General features: G+C 59.0%; 1 protein-coding gene across 5 annotated transcripts; it reads right to left on the bottom strand.

The window, feature by feature from the left end:
- Positions 1-1,188: 1,188 nt before the first annotated feature.
- On the bottom strand, positions 1,189-16,778 carry CNPY2 (canopy FGF signaling regulator 2). 5 transcript variants are annotated; one of them, XM_065575905.1, is made up of 7 exons: positions 16,458-16,778; positions 15,462-15,554; positions 10,708-10,898; positions 10,265-10,380; positions 9,409-9,606; positions 8,900-8,996; positions 4,664-5,671 (listed from the first exon to the last, which is right to left on the bottom strand). In XM_065575905.1, exons 3-7 carry the CDS (start codon positions 10,805-10,807, stop codon positions 5,628-5,630), a joined length of 555 nt encoding a protein of 184 aa, XP_065431977.1. In that variant the 5' UTR covers positions 10,808-10,898; positions 15,462-15,554; positions 16,458-16,778; the 3' UTR covers positions 4,664-5,627. The 5 variants fall into 5 exon arrangements, with proteins under 5 accessions (XP_065431979.1, XP_065431975.1, XP_065431977.1 ...); XM_065575907.1 differs by lacking the exons at positions 4,664-5,671; positions 15,462-15,554; positions 16,458-16,778 and adding exons at positions 1,189-2,087; positions 13,634-14,051; XM_065575903.1 differs by lacking the exons at positions 4,664-5,671; positions 16,458-16,778 and adding an exon at positions 1,870-2,087 and having other exon boundaries at positions 15,462-15,486.
- Between the last annotated feature and the right edge of the window lie 165 nt (positions 16,779-16,943).

Here is a 16,943-nt window from a genome sequence, read left to right on the forward strand (position 1 = left end):
CTCCCCTCCCCCACCCGGGCTGAGCGGGAGGGTGGAAGGGGCAACATATATTCAGTTCATCCCAGAATGGGCTGAATCATATGGTGACGCCTCAGAGCCTCGCTCTGGCACAGCGAATGACAAGGCGTTACCTCGCCGCCTCGCTGTGGCACAGCCAATGACGCGGTGTTGCCTTGCCGCCTCACTGTGGCACGGCCAATGACACGGCGTCGCCTCACCGCCTCACTGTGGCACGGCCAATGACACGGCGTCGCCTCACCACCTCACTGTGGCACAGCCAATGACGCGGTGTCGCCTCGCCGCCTCACTGTGGCACGGCCAATGACACGGCGTCGCCTCACCGCCTCGCTGTGGCGATGACACGGTGTCGCCTCGCCACCTTGCTGTGGCACAGCCAATGACACGGTGTCGCCTCACCGCCTCGCTGTGGCACGGCCAATGACACGGCAGCCCCTCACAGTGGCACGGCCAATGACAAGGCGTCCGGTCAGGACGAAGTATCAAGGTGGCGCCTCAGAGCCTCGCTGTGGTGCTGAGAAGCATAATGGCGTCATGTGAAGATATGGTGACAAAGCATTATGGGAGTCAGCGAGACGCCACGGCGCAGCACCTGTGACTATTACTCGATTGTGTTGCTGAAATGCCTATCGTGTCACAATGCAAGCTGTTGTGTCACGATGTCATTGTGTGGGGATGTCATCACACCACGCCTCAACCCCCTCGTGACATTTAGGGAATTTCTCACATCATTTTGGGATAATCCCTTTCCCCCTGCGGCCCCACACCAATGCCCTGCAAAGCTTGGAGCACACTCATTGACGCAAGGCCAAATCTGGAAAAAAACCAGGACAGGCGACAACGCTCCTTACAATGCTGTCTAGAGCCAGGCTCTGAGTAACCTTCAGGCAATGCTCTCCAAGGTGGCCTGTTAATCACTAGCAGCGTGGGAAATAGAACTCACAGCCTCCGTCTCTAAAAATATAGGCCCATATTTGGGGCACTAAAGTCAGACCTGCACTAGCTCCGTATCCCAGCAACAGGGACTTATATTGGAGTAGGCCCGCTATGTCGCATAGTCCTAAAGTGCAGGCAAGAATCGCCCTTCGGCCCGTAACCGCTGGAGTTGGGTAGCATGGAATAACTGCAATGGAAAATCAACCAAGCTACAAAGGTGAGAAAGAACTAAGATTGAAGACATTTAATGAATTAAGCACAGTTTTGTCTGGCATGTGGTAAGGTATCAATATGGTCCTTATGTGTCAGAATCCTGCTGCCCCAGCTGCGAAAGGCAACAACGGTGCATTTCCTGCTCAGGACGTCAGGGTCATACCAGCCACTCTAAAAATGTACCTGGCGCCTGTTCCTCCCTGCATCTTCAATGCCACGTGTGCCTAGTTTATGAACGGAAAGCTGCAACCCTGCAGAGCCAATACAGCTTTGGGAGAACAGGCTGGAGTCTTCGTGGTCTCCTTTCCGTGCACACGTGACTCCTCAGTTACATGCTCGCCTGGAGAACAGAGCAGGAAGCCCCAGTTCTAGGGTCCCGAGTGCAAGTCCCCATCTGAGGCTGGAAAAATCACAGCTTGATTTTCAGCAGCTCACCTGAGCTCGGAGTCATTCGTGGAGTCTCCGCCCCTGGACCGACGCAGCTGGGATTGGGGTTTATTGAGAGCGTTGTCCTCAGTGGTGTGAGCACGCTGCTGCTCAGTGCTACGCTGGGCAATGCACTGAGATGACACCAAGGGCACTGCCCATATGGTCTGATACGCTACGTGTGGCGAACACATGACAGGACAGGGGGTGGGTGGGGAGGGGAAATGGGGTATAATAAATCGTTAATCTCCTGCAGTTACAGATCTGACTGCTGGCCTCCGCCTAGCCCAGTGCCCTCCTCTGCTGTCCGGGATCAAACCATCAGGCCATTTGGTCTGGTATGCCACTTGCTGCAACGCTGCCTCAACTCTGCTCTCCCACTCCAGCAGGACCCTTCCAAACTTCCTCTCCCGCAGGGAATGTGGGTAGCACCCTTCTGTGCAGAGGCTTTTTATTGTGCCCTCTGACCGCAGCTGAGAGCATCTGATGAGGGCCTGGGGAGACAAAGGGAGAGGAGAACTGCTCTTTCTGGGCCTACCTAGATTGTGCATGAACTGGTCTCCAACCCCCAGGACTCCATAAGGACACCCCCTGGATTTTCCCAACACTCACTGAGTAAAGCAGTCTGATTCGATAGATGGGGGGGGCGTGGGATTGACCCTGATGAGGGTCTGGTCCCGCTCTCACAATCAGATTTATAGCTGGGACATGGTTCCTGTTCCTAACTCTGCTGTTGCCTTTGTCACTGGTTCGTCTCTCTGTGCCTCAGTTTCCTCCTCTGTATAAGAGGGATAATTCCCAGAGCGGGCGGGGGTCTGTGTTCCCCCGAGACACTGATTTCAGAGCCGGCTACTAGCACATGCTGTAAGAAATGCTGGGCTCCCTGCCTCACTGGGGTTGCTGGGCTAGAGGGTTAAATATTTGCAGCTCCCAAGTTTTCTCTATTAATTTCTCACTCCGTCCAGGGCTGGCAAAGGGTGCGGGCGTATTTGGGCGCAGTGGGGCAGGGAGCTCCTGAATAGGGGAGAGGCCCAAAAAGAACTAGGGTCACTGATCACGAGACAATGGGAGCGGGGCAGGGTGGGAGGTCCAGCAAAAGGATGTCGGAGTGGGAGGTGATTGGCAGGCCTGGAACCTCCAGGCTACACACTCAAGCTGGGGGCTGGAATGACCCACTCTACTACTGGAGGTGGGGGGGAGAGTTAAGTCTCTATGGCCCATTCAGGCCGTATCCTCTCTGCCAGCCAGGGGGAGGTTTCTGTGGCCGCGAGACCTGCCCCACTAGGACCTTGGCTGAGAGCCACCAGCTCGGTGCCCAAAGCTCCCATCAGCTGATCCTGACTTTCAATCCCTGGTGCCCTGGCCTGATGACCTTGCAGTGAGACATGCTGCAACCAACTCGTTGTCTCCGGAGCCACATACTGGCTCAGCAAAAGGGCTGTTTCTGGTGTGTGGAAGGGTCAATATTTGTTCATGTCTCAAATATTTGCTTAAACTTGGCAGTCGAGGCAGCAGGACGGGAGCCATTGACAAGGGACAGGGGGCAGGCCCCTGTGGCGCGGTCGCACTGTTATTCCGGGCCAGGGAGCGCTGGAAGTGCTGCTGGTAGAAGTCATCTTCCCCCGGCTCCATCAGCAGGTGTAGAAAGGTGGTAGATCCCACAATCACAGCTGATGCTACGGCAGCAAACCAGCGAGGAAGAGACCTGCTGTCAGTCCGGAGAGGAAAAAGGCTCTAAGGGGACCTGGGGTGTCCAGCAAACCAGGGAGAACACGAAGCTAGTGGTTGATGGGTGCAAAGTGCTAAACTACCATGCAGCTGGCCCTGGCTAAGCCAGTCCCCCTTGAACGGGGCGCTCTGGGGAAATGAAGCATAAGCAGCCGGGGGGTCACTGTGCCTCACTCCCTGCCCAGATGTGATTGCAGACAGATACTTGGCCCGGGGGCGTGAGTCAGGCCAGCACCTCTGGAGAGCGCATTGCTGCTGACCACCACCGCTCCTTCTGCCAGCAGGTCAGAGTGACCCGCGCAGGAGCTGCTCAGATCCAGTGCTTTTGCTGCGTAAGAGAGCCTGGGCCATTGTTCAAGATTAACTGCGCGAGAGCTCCTCCCAGGACTGGCCTCTGGAAGGACTTTTCCTGTGCTCAACCCTTCCCTGAACAGCCAGGAACTGAAGGCACCAGCCCGGAGGCCGTTCAGAGCCGCTCCGAGCTGTGGCTGATGGTGCAGCCACAACCCCAAGCCAGCACAGGGCTGTGCAGGAAGAGGGACTGGGGGGTCAGGGCCCTCATTCCCCCACTCCAGGCACAATGTATAAATGGAGGGTCCGGCTGGTGCAGTAGGTCCCAAAGGCAAAAAAAAAAAAAAACACCCCACCCCAAGCTCCTTATGCTTCAGCCATGTTCTCTTCCAGTGGAAACTGGACCAAGGGACCCTCGTTACCTGCCCTGGTGGACATGACCCTGGGCGTCTGCCCCCCTGGCCAGGGAAAGGTCATATGTGCCCGAGTTCCTCCATGTTCATCACATACCCCCGGTCAGAGCTGGCCCTTTGGGGCCATTAACAGCAGCTTTCACTCGGTCACCCCTGGCAAGAATGGGTAGCAGGGGCACCCCTCTCCCCCCAGCCTGGGCACCAGATGTGTGTATCACTTAACAGCCATTAGAGCTGCAGAAGTCCTGCACACGCACACACACACACCCATAGCGAGAGCAAGAACTGGTGGAAATGCTGGTTCATGGCACTGCTTAACCCTGGCACCATCCTTGCCTCGGTGTTCGCTATGTCGCCACCGCATAGTTGAAGCTGCTAACAGCTTCCCCTCCTCGCCCTGTCTGTCGTGGACAGGGATACAGTGCTGGAAACTGCCCCATGGACTAAACCCCAAAGGGGCCCCTCAGAACCCACTGCTCAGACTAACCACCCCTGCCCCTGTCTATCAGGGATGGTCTAGACAGTATTTGGTCCTGCCATGAGGGCAGGGGACTGAACTCGATGACCTCTTGAGGTCCCTTCCAGTCCTAGAGTCTATGAATCTACCCCTCATTGCCCAGGGAAACAGGACCATGGCGAGCAGTTCCAACTGCAGCGTGGCTAGAGGTTTATTCTCCTGCCCTGCGCCAGAGATCACAGCGATCTGCAGCCTAGAAAGAGGTCCTCAGGAAACAGACCTGAGACATTTAAAAACAAGCCCTTCAAAGTAACACGACTCCCCCTGGAAAACCGGATCCCTCCACCCTGCGCGTGCAGACGTTGCTAGCAGAGCGCCGACTCGGCCGGGTCATTGGAGCTCAATAAGTCCTGCTGCTGGCGGCTGGAAGTGTCCCCTTTGGACGGATGATGGTGGAGAAGTCTCAGTGCAGTCCCCTTCCCCCGCACTCTTCAGAAGAGCCACAGAGAAGTGAGTTGCCCACGGTCACAGTGAGACAGCGTCAGAGCCAGAACAGATCCCAAGTCCTGAATCCTGCCCCAGCACTGTAGCCACTAGACTACATTGCTGCTCAGAATAAAACCTGGGAGGTCTCACTCCACCAGCCCGTCTAGAACTCGGAGTCCTGATGCCCATGCCTGGTTCTGCCCCCCAGAGAGCATCTCCTCTCAGAGCTGGAACAGAACCCAGAAGTCCTGGTTCCTGGCCCCCCTTCCTCTTCCCAAGAGCTGACACTCCCACCCCAAGACCGGTACGGTGGAAGCTCAACCAAAATAAATAAAACATAAAAGCACCAGAGTAATTGGGCAGGGGGAGGAGGGGTCAAATCCAGACTCAGGACCCTACAGGAACATCTGTCCATCTCCTCGGGGAAGGGGCGAGGGAGGAAACATCGACAGCCTAAAGGCAGATTGAAAGTCAAGCGATCCCGAGGGGGCAGGAGAAGGACAATGTCTTTCCCTCCGAAGGAAGCTGCTGTCTGCTTTCCTCCCCAAGCAAAGATTGGGGTTTCCGGGTGACACACAGCGAGGGTCCCAGGGCAATGCCGGCGGGCAGGGGAGGAGTCCACTACAGGGGATGTCCAGTTTGATCCAGGCCTTCGCGCTTCACAGCTCATCATGGGGGATGTTCAGGGCATGGTCGCACAGATCTACGCATACAAGCACACACCGTTAGAACATGGGACTTCCCAGACTGGATCTGAGCGGAGGTCCAACCAATCCAGTGTCCAGCACCAGCTGCTCCAGAGGAAGGGTAAGAACCCTGCAGGAGGCAGCTGTGGGACAATCTCCTCCTGTCCCCCCGCCCCCACCCCTCGCCAGTTAGAGGTTGGTTCATGCAGTGAAGCAACAGAGCTCACATTCCTTACACAATTTGATCTTGTGGCAATGAGTTCCACCGGCTAACTGTGCCGTGTGTAAAAAGCACTTCCTTTTCTCAGCTGGGAATTTGTGCCTTTCGATCGCACTGAATGTCCCTGTATTATTTACATTATAGTAGCACCTCGAGGCCACAAAGCAGGGATTAGGCCCCGTTGTGAGAGTTTCCTGCACCTGCAGACAATTGGCTTTGCCCCAGAGTTTACAGTCTAAGCATTTTGCTGCCAGTCTCCAGATCAGATCGTCAGTAACATTTCTATCCACTTGTAGGAAACAGACAGCGGCTACCACAAGCATTTCCCTTTCCAACTGGCTTAGCAGCCCCTGGCCGGGGAAGTCTGCAGCTTCCCGGTCCCTTTTAACATGCAAGAGGATTCCCATATGCGCCTCCGTCTGTATGATTCCAAACACCACAGACTGGCTCACAGCCGCTTTGCTGACCGCAGCATTTCTAGCATCTTTCACACCAAAGCTCAATCTACCTGGAGGATAATTTCATCCTCACTAAAATGCAGCCACCTCTGGGGTGGGACGTAGCAGCTGTTCAACGCGGTACAGTATCACAGTGCCTCGGTCTTGAAAGAAAAGCAGCAGTTTGTAGGCGAATGAACCGGGGCGGGAAATAATTGCCTCGTTGGGACGTGGCCAGGACACTGGGCTAACACCCTGACATGGGATCGACAACTTAAGACTCTCGTTCATGTTCCCAGAGGCAGGTCATCCCTCCTAGAGGTGGCGAGCACAGGAGACCATGGGACTCTCAGCCATTGACTGCAGGGGCCAGCTGGCTGTGCAGCCCAAGGACAAGGCGGCTGCTCACGTGAGGACTGAAAGCTCTGGCTGCCGGCCAGAGAACAGGGATTGGCTGGCACAGCAGTGACCTCCGGGGGGGGGGGGGGGGAGAACACTTCATTCCCCCCACCCCGACCATTCACACTTTAGTTAGTGGCTCATGAAAAACGCGGCTGTTTGAACAGAGCTGTCGAAGTCGGCCTTTGACCCAGACAGCGCAGAGACACGCAGAGCTATCGGGTGTGCAGGTCCAGGGAGACACAAGGACGGAGGTGTAAAGCCAGGGTCCCTTTGCAACAGCTTGGACAAGAACGAACAAAGGTCAGGCGGCACCCAGGGCTGCCATCCAAAACCAACTTAGCGGGCTGGGGAAATCAGTCCCTCAATAGCACCCAGCAATCGGCTGCTCCAATCCCGTCACTGCTCTTGGCAGACAATGAGAATCCCCGGCGCAGATGAGGTTGGGCTGGTTGTGGGACCTCAGGAACGCTTGGCACCAGCTGGAGGCGGTTAGACAAGGCAGCGTGAAACACATCTTCTGACTTGCAGGCCTCGGGGGGAGCAGCGAGCCCCCGGAGCCGGGACACTGCTGCAGAGCCCTCGCACCAGATCCCCAGCAGGTCTCTGGAGAGGGTTTGACACCCCCAGGGCGAGGAGAGGCCAGGGGATGGGAGGGCAAGTTACTGACAAATGCGTAAGACCGTGGAAGTTAGACTCAGATCACAGCCTACGTAAAACGGCTGCGGGACGGAGAGTGACCCAGCGGCTGCAGGATAAGAGAGCCAGGAGCAGCGTCCGGTGGGTAGGGCACTGCACTGGGAATCAGGAGACCTCCGCTCTATTCCCAGCCCTGCCGCTGATCTGCTGGGGGACCCTGGGCAAGTCAACATGACTCTGCCTCAGTTTCCTCATCTGTAAAATGGGGCTAATGGCCCCATCTGTCCTTTGTGAAGGACTTTGAGGTCTATGCACGAAGTGCGCTGGCTAACAGCTAAGTATCGTTAGTTCCTTTCTTACTTTCCTTCGGGTTTATGAATAGTTTTTTGTAATGGCTCCTCTCTAGTGCTCAATAGAGTATCTGGGGAGTTAGCCAGCACTCTACGACAGGGAGGTGGCATCCCTGTGTTATAGATGGGGAAACCGAGGCACAGAGTGGGGACATGACTCGACCAAGGTCTAGAGCAGAGGCAGGAATTGGACCCACATCTCCCGAGGCCCAGCCCAGCACCTCGCCCATGTGAGCAAGCCCCACTCCGCCCCACTTTTCAGCAGTCAGCACAGCTCAGCGGCACGTTTCTTGTTTTGGCTGTTTAATGAGCTCACTGATTCCGAGAACCAGCATAAAACGGGAGGCTGTCCAAATTAAAAACAAACAAACGAACAAAAAACCGCAGAAGGGAGGTGCCTTAAATCGACATCTCGGGGGGGAAGAACTGGCGAAGGAAGGTGCGATTGTGGGAAAGGGGGCGCGGATGAATCCAACACCCAGCTGCCTCCCCAGGCCTCATGGGTGGGCGACTCCACGTCTCAATGAAACTTATGGACCATGATGCAGAGGGATCACTTTCCCCATCACTGGAAGGCAGCTTCCTTTGGGCTGGAGCGCAGCAGCCAGCCTGAACCAGCGATGCTACAGCACTGGTGCATGATGGGAAGTGGGGAATAACATTGATTGAGTACAGGGGACCAGCCGTGGTATCCTGGCTAATTCTTCCCCGTCCCTGCGCCCTGCCAAAGGGACCATCTCACTCCTAGAGTGGTGGCTGCTGGCTGGGCTTGGCCTCCAGGCAGCCATCCAGAGGCGAACGAAAGCCTCCAGGCTCTGTTTGTTTTAAACCAACAAAAGGAAGTATTTCTTCACTCAACGCACAGTCAACCTGTAGAGGATGCCAGAGGATGTTGTGAAGGCCAATATACCAGGCTTCAAAAAAGATAAGTTCGTGGAGAATAGGTCCATCACTGGCTATTAGCAAAACCATGCTCTGAAGTGTCCCTAGCCTCTGTTTGCCAGAAGCTGGGAATGGGCAACCGGGGATGGATCACTCGATGATTCCCTGTTCTGTTCATTCCCACTGGAGCACCTGGCATTGGCCGCTGTCGGCAGACAGGACACGGGCTGGACACCATTGGTCTGACCCAGTGTGGCCGTTCTGATGTTCCCTGTCTGACTAGCCCCCCGCCCCAAGCCGCAGTAGAGCCTCACTTACCGGTCCGCTTGCTGCAGAGCCGATCCTTGACGTTGTCGGTCTCACGGGAGAAGAATTCAATGAGTTCATCTTCATACTCCTCGGCGATCCTCTCGCACTGCAACGGGAGTCAGAGAGTGTCAGAAAACCTGCATCCTGCCTCCCCTGGCACTCGGGTTGCACAGGGCAGCAATGACAGAGAGGAGAAATGCGGCTGGGCCCTGCTCTACGTAGCCCCAGCCCCACCTGCGCATGGCTTGCTCTGCGGTGGCAAAGCACAGTGGTCAGGCAGTGCGTGTGTGTGTGGGGGGGTGTCAGCGCTCTGCAGTCCAGGAAGAAGGGTCAGGGTTAAGCCCTGGGGGGTTGCTAGTGAGAGCAGCCTGGTATCTCCCACTCATCCACCGGTGCCCAGCACCAGCAGGGCGGGGGCTACTGCAGCTGAGAGTCAAAAGTCAGCAAGGTTCCCCCTTCAACTGGCAGCTGAGCTCCATCGGGGGAGCCCCACGCACGCCCAGCGCCTCTGCACTCACCGCAAACTTCAGGCGGGTCGTCACATCCCCGTCCATTTTGGTCTCAGAAAGGTCCATCTTGGTCCCGTCGTGGGAGATCACGCGGACGTAGCTTTTCCGGTGGGTGGAGGGATCCACCTTCTCCCCATACTCTTTCATCTTCTCACAGACCCGCTCCAGCAGCTCCGTCAGGTGAGCTTCCGATCTGGCGTAGGGCACCTGGGCAGAATCGCAGCGATCCGACACGCTAGGCCAGCACTCACCTCGCCACTCACCCACGAGACAGCCGCAGCACCCGAGCTCCAACCCGGTCATAACCGTGCTTTGCAGGCATTAGCCGAGCCGCCCTGGGAGCAGCGACAGTGCTAGCCGCTCTTTACGCAGAGGCAAGACGACTTGGCCGAGGTCAGGCAGTGAGCCAGAGGGGCAGCTCTGCACAGAACCCAGGAGTCCCCACTCCCAGTCCACCGCCTGCCCACAAATTCTCCCAAGAACAGAAAAGCCCAGGAGTCCTGGGTGCCAGCCGCCTGCGACATCAGCCAATGCTGCCTCTCTAGAGCAAACGTTGCTACCACAGAGGAGCCATTCGCGGCCGTCACAAACTGGCTTCATAGTGCAGCGTCTGCAATCAGAACAGGAACCCCCCTTCCGTGGCTACCAGCATCCAGTGGGTGGCTCTGCCCACCTTGGAGTCTTTCGGGGGGAGGAAAATGAATTAAGTGGGATCTTCAGAGCCCCGTCCCTGCTCCGTCCCTCTCCCCGCAACACCTGGCTCTTATTTCCAGTCGGGCTCTACAGCCACCTGATCCTTCAGCCATCCACCTGCCACCCCAGGGCTGGAGAGAGGCACCAGGCGGGGCAACGCAAGACACCCTACCTCTACGACCGACTGGCTGCCGTCCGGGTTGATACGGAACGACCCCATCTGGATAGTTTTCTTGGGGTCCACCTGGGAGATCTCCCACTCCAGCTCGTCCACCAGGGCCCGACAAGCTAGAGAGGAGAAGTCACACATGGTGAATCAGAGGGAGAGAAGCAAAGGGCAGTTACCCGACCTGCCCCCTGCAGCCCTGGGCACGTCAGCAACAACAGTTCGATAGTGCACGGCCCGTCGGGGAGCAGCGACTAAGCTGGTCTCTTTCTAAGGGTCTGCCCTGTGCCTGGCCCAATGGAGTCAGAGCCTGAGAGAGGATCGGCTGCCCTAACGATAATTTGCACTTACTTAGCGTTAACTAACCCAATCCCCGTTTGGCTGATAGGGAAACTGAGGCCTGGGGTGCAAATGCTACACAGCAACCGAGCTGGGAACGCCCCCTTTACCTCCACAATGGAGATCCTGACTACTCCAAGCAAGGACATTGTTCAACAGGGACACCAGGATGACGGACAGGCAGAGTGTGTGTGAAACCCAGCCATTCATCTTCCCCGCAGGCTGGCACAGTGACCTGCAGTGCTTCCAGATAGTGCTCCTCCTCTCAGCCACGAGGGGCCTCCCCGGTCCAGCAGGCACTCTGTGGAAACCCAAAGCAAACTGCTTCTGCTACAGCGAATCCCTCCCGGTTCCGACACCGGCCCCTCTAGGGGCTGGGAGACGTGTCTAACACTGGTCTGATTTGACTAGTATAGTTGTACCATTATAACCTCCGTGCTTACGCCAGCCTGAGGGTGGCTTCCTTTGACTTAGCCAGGAAGGGCCCTGCTACAGCAGAGCAACAAAGAACTTAGCCTGGGATCCCCGCCCTACCGAATCCTGCTATACCCCCCGGTAGATCTGCCCTGCCCCAACAGCCCAACCCATCACACTGGGCCAGTATTTACAGCACCAAGGGCTCCGTGGCACAGTCATTCCCTGTTTGTCCACTGGGCTCAGGCTGTGAGCACAAAACAGGGACTGTGTGGCGGGCCGGAGGCCACAGCGTTTGGCAGTTTGTAGCTGCTCTTTGCTGGTTACTGGGATCGGTCAGTGGCCCTTCTCCCAGGGCATCCTACAGAACCTAACCAAGTGCCTGCAGGTCCCCTCCACCAGCCCTGGGGAGTCACAGCATCCCCCCAGGACAGAAGGGAACAACAGCCCATCGTGGAGCCTTGGGGGGCAGGGGAGGGCCAGCTGACACCCTCATTCCATGGGTCTGTAACCTGTTCCCCAGTGTGCCCCACTTCCTGTCAGGGGCCCCCACTCTCTGCCCCCTCAGAGGTCCCCAGAGGCCTCTCTAGCTCCCTGTTACACCCCTAGACAGCCCCCCCAAGCCCAGGACCCCCATACATCCTACAGAGATCTCCATAGGGACCCCCCAACCCAGATGCCCCTATAGAACCCTGTTTAAAGCCCCCCCACTTGCCTAGTCAGCCCCCCTCACACACACCCTTAGAGCACCCTAGACTTAGGTCCCCCCATGCACTGTATAGGGACCCCACTCCCCTATAGAGCCCCACACACAGCATCCCCCATACACCGTATAGGGACCCCACTCCCCTATAGAGCCCCCCACACAGGGCCCCCCATACACCGTATAGGGACCCCACTCCCCTATAGAGCCCCCCACACAGGGCCCCCCATACACCATATAGGGACCCTCTCCTCTATAGAGCCCCCCACACAGGGCCCCCCATACACCGTATAGGGACCTCACTCCCCTATAGAGCCCCCATACACCATATAGGGACCCTCTCCTCTATAGAGCCCCCCACACAGGGCCCCCCATACATCATATAGGGACCCCACTCCCCTATAGAGCCCCCCACACAGCCCCCATACACCGTATAGGGACCCCACTCCCCTATAGAGCCCCACACACAGCATCCCCCATACACCGTATAGGGACCCCACTCCACTATAGAGCCCCCCACACAGGGCCCCCCATACACCGTATAGGGACCCCACTCCCCTATAGAGCCCCCCACACAGGGCCCCCCATACACCATATAGGGACCCTCTCCTCTATAGAGCCCCCCACACAGGGCCCCCCATACACCGTATAGGGACCTCACTCCCCTATAGAGCCCCCATACACCATATAGGGACCCTCTCCTCTATAGAGCCCCCCACACAGGGCCCCCCATACACCATATAGGGACCCCACTCCCCTATAGAGCCCCCCACACAGCCCCCATACACCGTATAGGGACCCCACTCCCCTATAGAGCCCCACACACAGCATCCCCATACACCGTATAGGGACCCCACTCCCCTATAGAGCCCCCCACACAGGGCCCCCCATACACCGTATAGGGACCCCACTCCCCTATAGAGCCCCCCACACAGGGCCCCCCATACACCATATAGGGACCCTCTCCTCTATAGAGCCCCCCACACAGGGCCCCCCATACACCGTATAGGGACCTCACTCCCCTATAGAGCCCCCATACACCATATAGGGACCCTCTCCTCTATAGAGCCCCCCACACAGGGCCCCCCATACATCATATAGGGACCCCACTCCCCTATAGAGCCCCCCACACAGCCCCCATACACCGTATAGGGACCCCACTCCCCTATAGAGCCCCACACACAGCATCCCCCATACACCGTATAGGGACCCCACTCCCCTATAGAGCCCCCCACACAGGGCCCCCCACACACCGTATAGGGGCCCCACTCCCCTATAGAGCCCCCCACACAGTGCCCCCCACACACCGTATAGGGGCCCCACTCCCCTATAGAGCCCCCCACACACCGTATAGGGGCCCCACTCCCCTATAGAGCCCCCCCCACACCGTATAGGGGCCCCACTCCCCTATAGAGCCCCCCCCACACCGTATAGGGGCCCCACTCCCCTATAGAGCCCCCCACACACCGTATAGGGGCCCCACTCCCCTATAGAGCCCCCCACACACCGTATAGGGGCCCCACTCCCCTATAGAGCCCCCCACACACCGTATAGGGGCCCCACTCCCCTATAGAGCCCCCACACACCGTATAGGGGCCCCACTCCCCTATAGAGCCCCCCACACACCGTATAGGGGCCCCACTCCCCTATAGAGCCCCCCACACACCGTATAGGGGCCCCACTCCCCTATAGAGCCCCCACACACCGTATAGGGGCCCCACTCCCCTATAGAGCCCCCCACACAGTGCCCCCCATACACCGTACAGGGACCCCACTCCCCTATAGAGCCCCCCATACACCATATAGGGACCCCTCTCCCCTATAGAGCCCCCCATACACCATATAGGGACCCCTCTCCCTATAGAGCCCCCCCCCACCGTACAGAGATCGCCTATAGGGACCCCGGGGAGCCCCCGCACCTGAGCCCTGTCCCGGCCCCGCCGCTCCTCCGGCGGGCGCTGAGTCCGCCCGCTCCCGAGCCCCAGCCCCCCCGGGGCTGCCCCGCCGCCCGCCTGCCCCGCCGCGCTCCGCCGCCGTCGCCCCGCGGCCCCAGCCCGGGGATCCGGTGAGGGGCGGAGCCGGGCCGGCGTCTCTCCGGCCCCGGCAGCGGCTGCCAGGGCCCCTCCGGTGGGGCGGCCCGGGCACAGGCACCGCCGCGGGCAGCTAAGGCGGCGGCAGGACCCCGGGCGCGCAGCGAGGCCCCAGCTCGCGTGGCGTTAGGTTCCACGTGAGCAGCAGCCGGGCAAGGGGCGGGGCCTGCGCGGCGGGGCGGGGCCACGGTCAACAGGCGCGGGCGGGGCAGGGAAGTTACACAGCTGGGCGGAGGGACCGGGTATATGGGGGTTGCAGCTGGGGGGAGGGTATATGGGGGTGTGGGGCTGGGGAAAAGGGGTATGGGGCTGGGGAGGGGGGTTGTAGATGGGGAGAGGGTATATAGGGGTGTAGGGCTGGTGTGGGGGTGGCAGCTGGGGGGTGTGGGTGTGGGGAGGGGGGTTGCAGCTGGGGGGAGGGTATATGGGGTGTAGGGCTGGGGGGGGTTGCAGCTGGAGGAAGGGGGTATATAGGGGTGTAGGGCTGGGGAGGGGGCATGGGGGTTGCAGCTGGGAGGAGGGCATAGGGGTGGCAGCTGGGGGTGTGTGGGGCTGGGGAGGGGGGTTGCAGCTGGGAGGAGGGCATGGGGAGTGTAGGGCTGGGAAGGGGATGTGGGGATTGCAGCTGGGGGAAGGGGGTATGGGGGTTGCAGCTGGGAGGAGGTAATAGGGGGTGTAGGGCTGGGGAGGGGGCTTGGGGGTTGCAGATGGGGCAGACATGGGGGCACAACCCTGCTCTGAGGGTGGGGGGTAGGAAGTGGGCACCTCCTGGCAGCAGCTCAGGCTGGATGGCTGAACTTTCCTCTCAGGCAAACTTTGGGGCCTACTCCTCTGGCTTGGGTTGGTAATGCTCCCCCACAGGAGATCCCTGTGGATATCCAGTGACTTCAGGGCAAGCCCTCCTCCCCCCAGTGTAGACATGCCCTAATTCTGTGCCCCACCTGCCCTATCCCTCGCTTTCCATGGGGAGGCTGATAAGCAAGGGGGAGCCGGCCCAGCCCGCTTGGAATGATGTGGGCCTTTCCCCCGAGGCTCAGGGGGTCGACAGGTGCTGCTGGGGCGGGAGGAGGATAGTGCTATGGGGCAGGAACGGGGGCTGTGTGTGGACAGGGATGGAGGAGACGAGAGATGGCTGCAGAGATCTACAGCCAGCCTGGCCCTGTCCTCGCAGCAGGGACTCCTCAGGATCCCCACTGGGAAGGGTGGATTAGCCCTGTTGTACGGACAGTCCCCACACGCACAGAAAGAGGAAGGGACTTGCCCAAGGCGATGGAGCCTGTCAGTGGCAGAGCTGGAATACGAAGCCAAGAGCCCTGGCTCTCAGCAGCCCCTGCTTTAACCACTGCACTCCCCCTCCCAGAGCCAGAGATGGAACCCAGGAATCCTGGATCCCCCTGCACTAACCACTAGACTCCACCCTCCCAGAGCTGGGAATTGAAAACCAGAGTCCTGGCTCCAGCACAACCCGACCCACTAGACCCCACTCCCCTCCCTGAGCCACAAACAGAACCCAGGAGTCCTGGCTACCAGCCAATCTGCGCTAATGACTAGACTCCCTCCTTTTCCTTGGTCCCTGTTGTCTGTGCTCAATCTCCAGGGGTTCTTGGCTCCCCATTTTTAAGGGGCTTCTATTCCCGGAGACAGGCCAGAGACTCACCTGGATGGCTGCCATGTTCTGATGCACTGTGATCAGGGATGCTCCAGGCAGGTTGAATCTCCTGCTGTCAGTTGGATCCGCAGCGTCTCTGTCCTGGGAGAGAGACAGAGCGTTCCCCCGAGCCGTTATCGCCGCGCTCGGCCTCCCCCTGCCCGCCAGCCCCCGGTAGAGTGACTGGATTCACCAAGATGACGGACACAAAACCTCACTGTCTCAGCAAAACTTCCTGCCAACAATCCCCAGGCATGTGCCCAGAGCCACCTTAGTTTGTTAGGGACCAAGCAGTGACCGTAGCAGTTCCAGCTGGGGAGGGGGGTCTGGAGCCAGCCACGCTCCCAGCCGCCCCCCACCAGAGCTGGTGGGTGTCCCAGCTCGGGAGCTAAGCGGGGAGGGGAGACCAGCGGGGAAAACCCAGGGATGATGGGAAGCTGTTGAGTCAGTAGGTGATTCCTTGCCTTCCTTTGAGTCATGCATGCCCCAGGATGCTGTGAGGTGGCGCGTTTCCAGGGAAATGCAAAAACCCAACCGGGCTGCCGGGCTTTCCACAAATGGAGGCACTAACCCCGCTGGCCTGGCCAAAGTCCAGTGCTGGTGACAACATTCTGAACTCGTTCCCCCCTCCTGCAGGAGTCTTGTTCTCCTGGCTCCTGCGCTGGGCGCTGTTCAGGATCTGTCCCCGCTCCTCCCCCGAGGTGGCTGCATCACCTCCCAGCCAGCTCAGCCCTGCCTTCCTGGTTCTCAAACTCCAGATTTGCACCAGCTCCCTCTCCCTGCCCCCCCCCACACCTCCCCTGCCTATGGTGGGGGCCGGGTCTCCTGCTCTGCAGCCCCTGAGGTCTGGAAGAGCCTCCCCTAACCTCAGACTCACTGGCTCACCTGTAAGCGCCTCCCTACTCCTTCCTCTGCGCTTCAGTTTTTACCCCCCACCCTCCTTGCGCTGGGGAGCATCTCGTCCCATTGGCCTAGGCGGGGGTGGTTGGGGACAGGGGTTGTCACCTCAGGGGAGCACTGTGGCCTGTTTGCGGGGATGGATTTCCCGGCCGGGAGCTGGCTCGCTGCTCGCTGTGCTGAATGTCTGCGAAGACGGGGGCTGGTTTGAGCAGGAATTCCCAGCCCCTTGTTCTCGCTGCAGAACCCGGGTTTGCAGCGTGAGCCCGGAGGGTCCCAGGCCCGAACCGTCACTCTCCCGGCCCTGGCAGGAGCGGGACGCGCCTGACCGCGATGTCTTCAAAGCAGGAATGCCGAGGGCTTCTCTGCACAGCAGCCCCATGGAGCACAGAGCCAGGCATTCTTCTGCGCAATGCCCCCAACGCAGGCAAACACGGAGGCTGGGGGGTGCACACAGCTGCAGCCACTCGTTACACGCCCCATTACGTTTTTCTGGCTGCTCTCGGAGAGACAGCGCGGTCCAGTGGCTGGCGCAGGATCCCGAGTTCAATTTCGGCTCCCAGCGGGACCCTGGGGGGATACGTGACCCCCCCC

This window comes from Chrysemys picta, chromosome 22 (genome assembly GCF_011386835.1).
Source record: "Chrysemys picta bellii isolate R12L10 chromosome 22, ASM1138683v2, whole genome shotgun sequence".
Lineage (NCBI taxonomy): Eukaryota > Metazoa > Chordata > Testudines > Emydidae > Chrysemys > Chrysemys picta.

Coding starts and splice junctions, on each gene's coding strand:
- CNPY2 (XM_065575907.1), bottom strand. CDS start 10,807: ATGAATGGCTGGGTTTCACACACACTCTGCCTGTCCGTCATCCTGGTG. Junction 8,997..9,408: donor CGACCCGCCTGAAGTTTGCG/GTGAGTGCAGAG, acceptor CTCCCGTTGCAG/TGCGAGAGGATCGCCGAGGA. Junction 2,088..8,899: donor GCTCTGCAGCAAGCGGACCG/GTAAGTGAGGCT, acceptor TTGTCTCCCCAG/GCCCTCATCAGATGCTCTCA.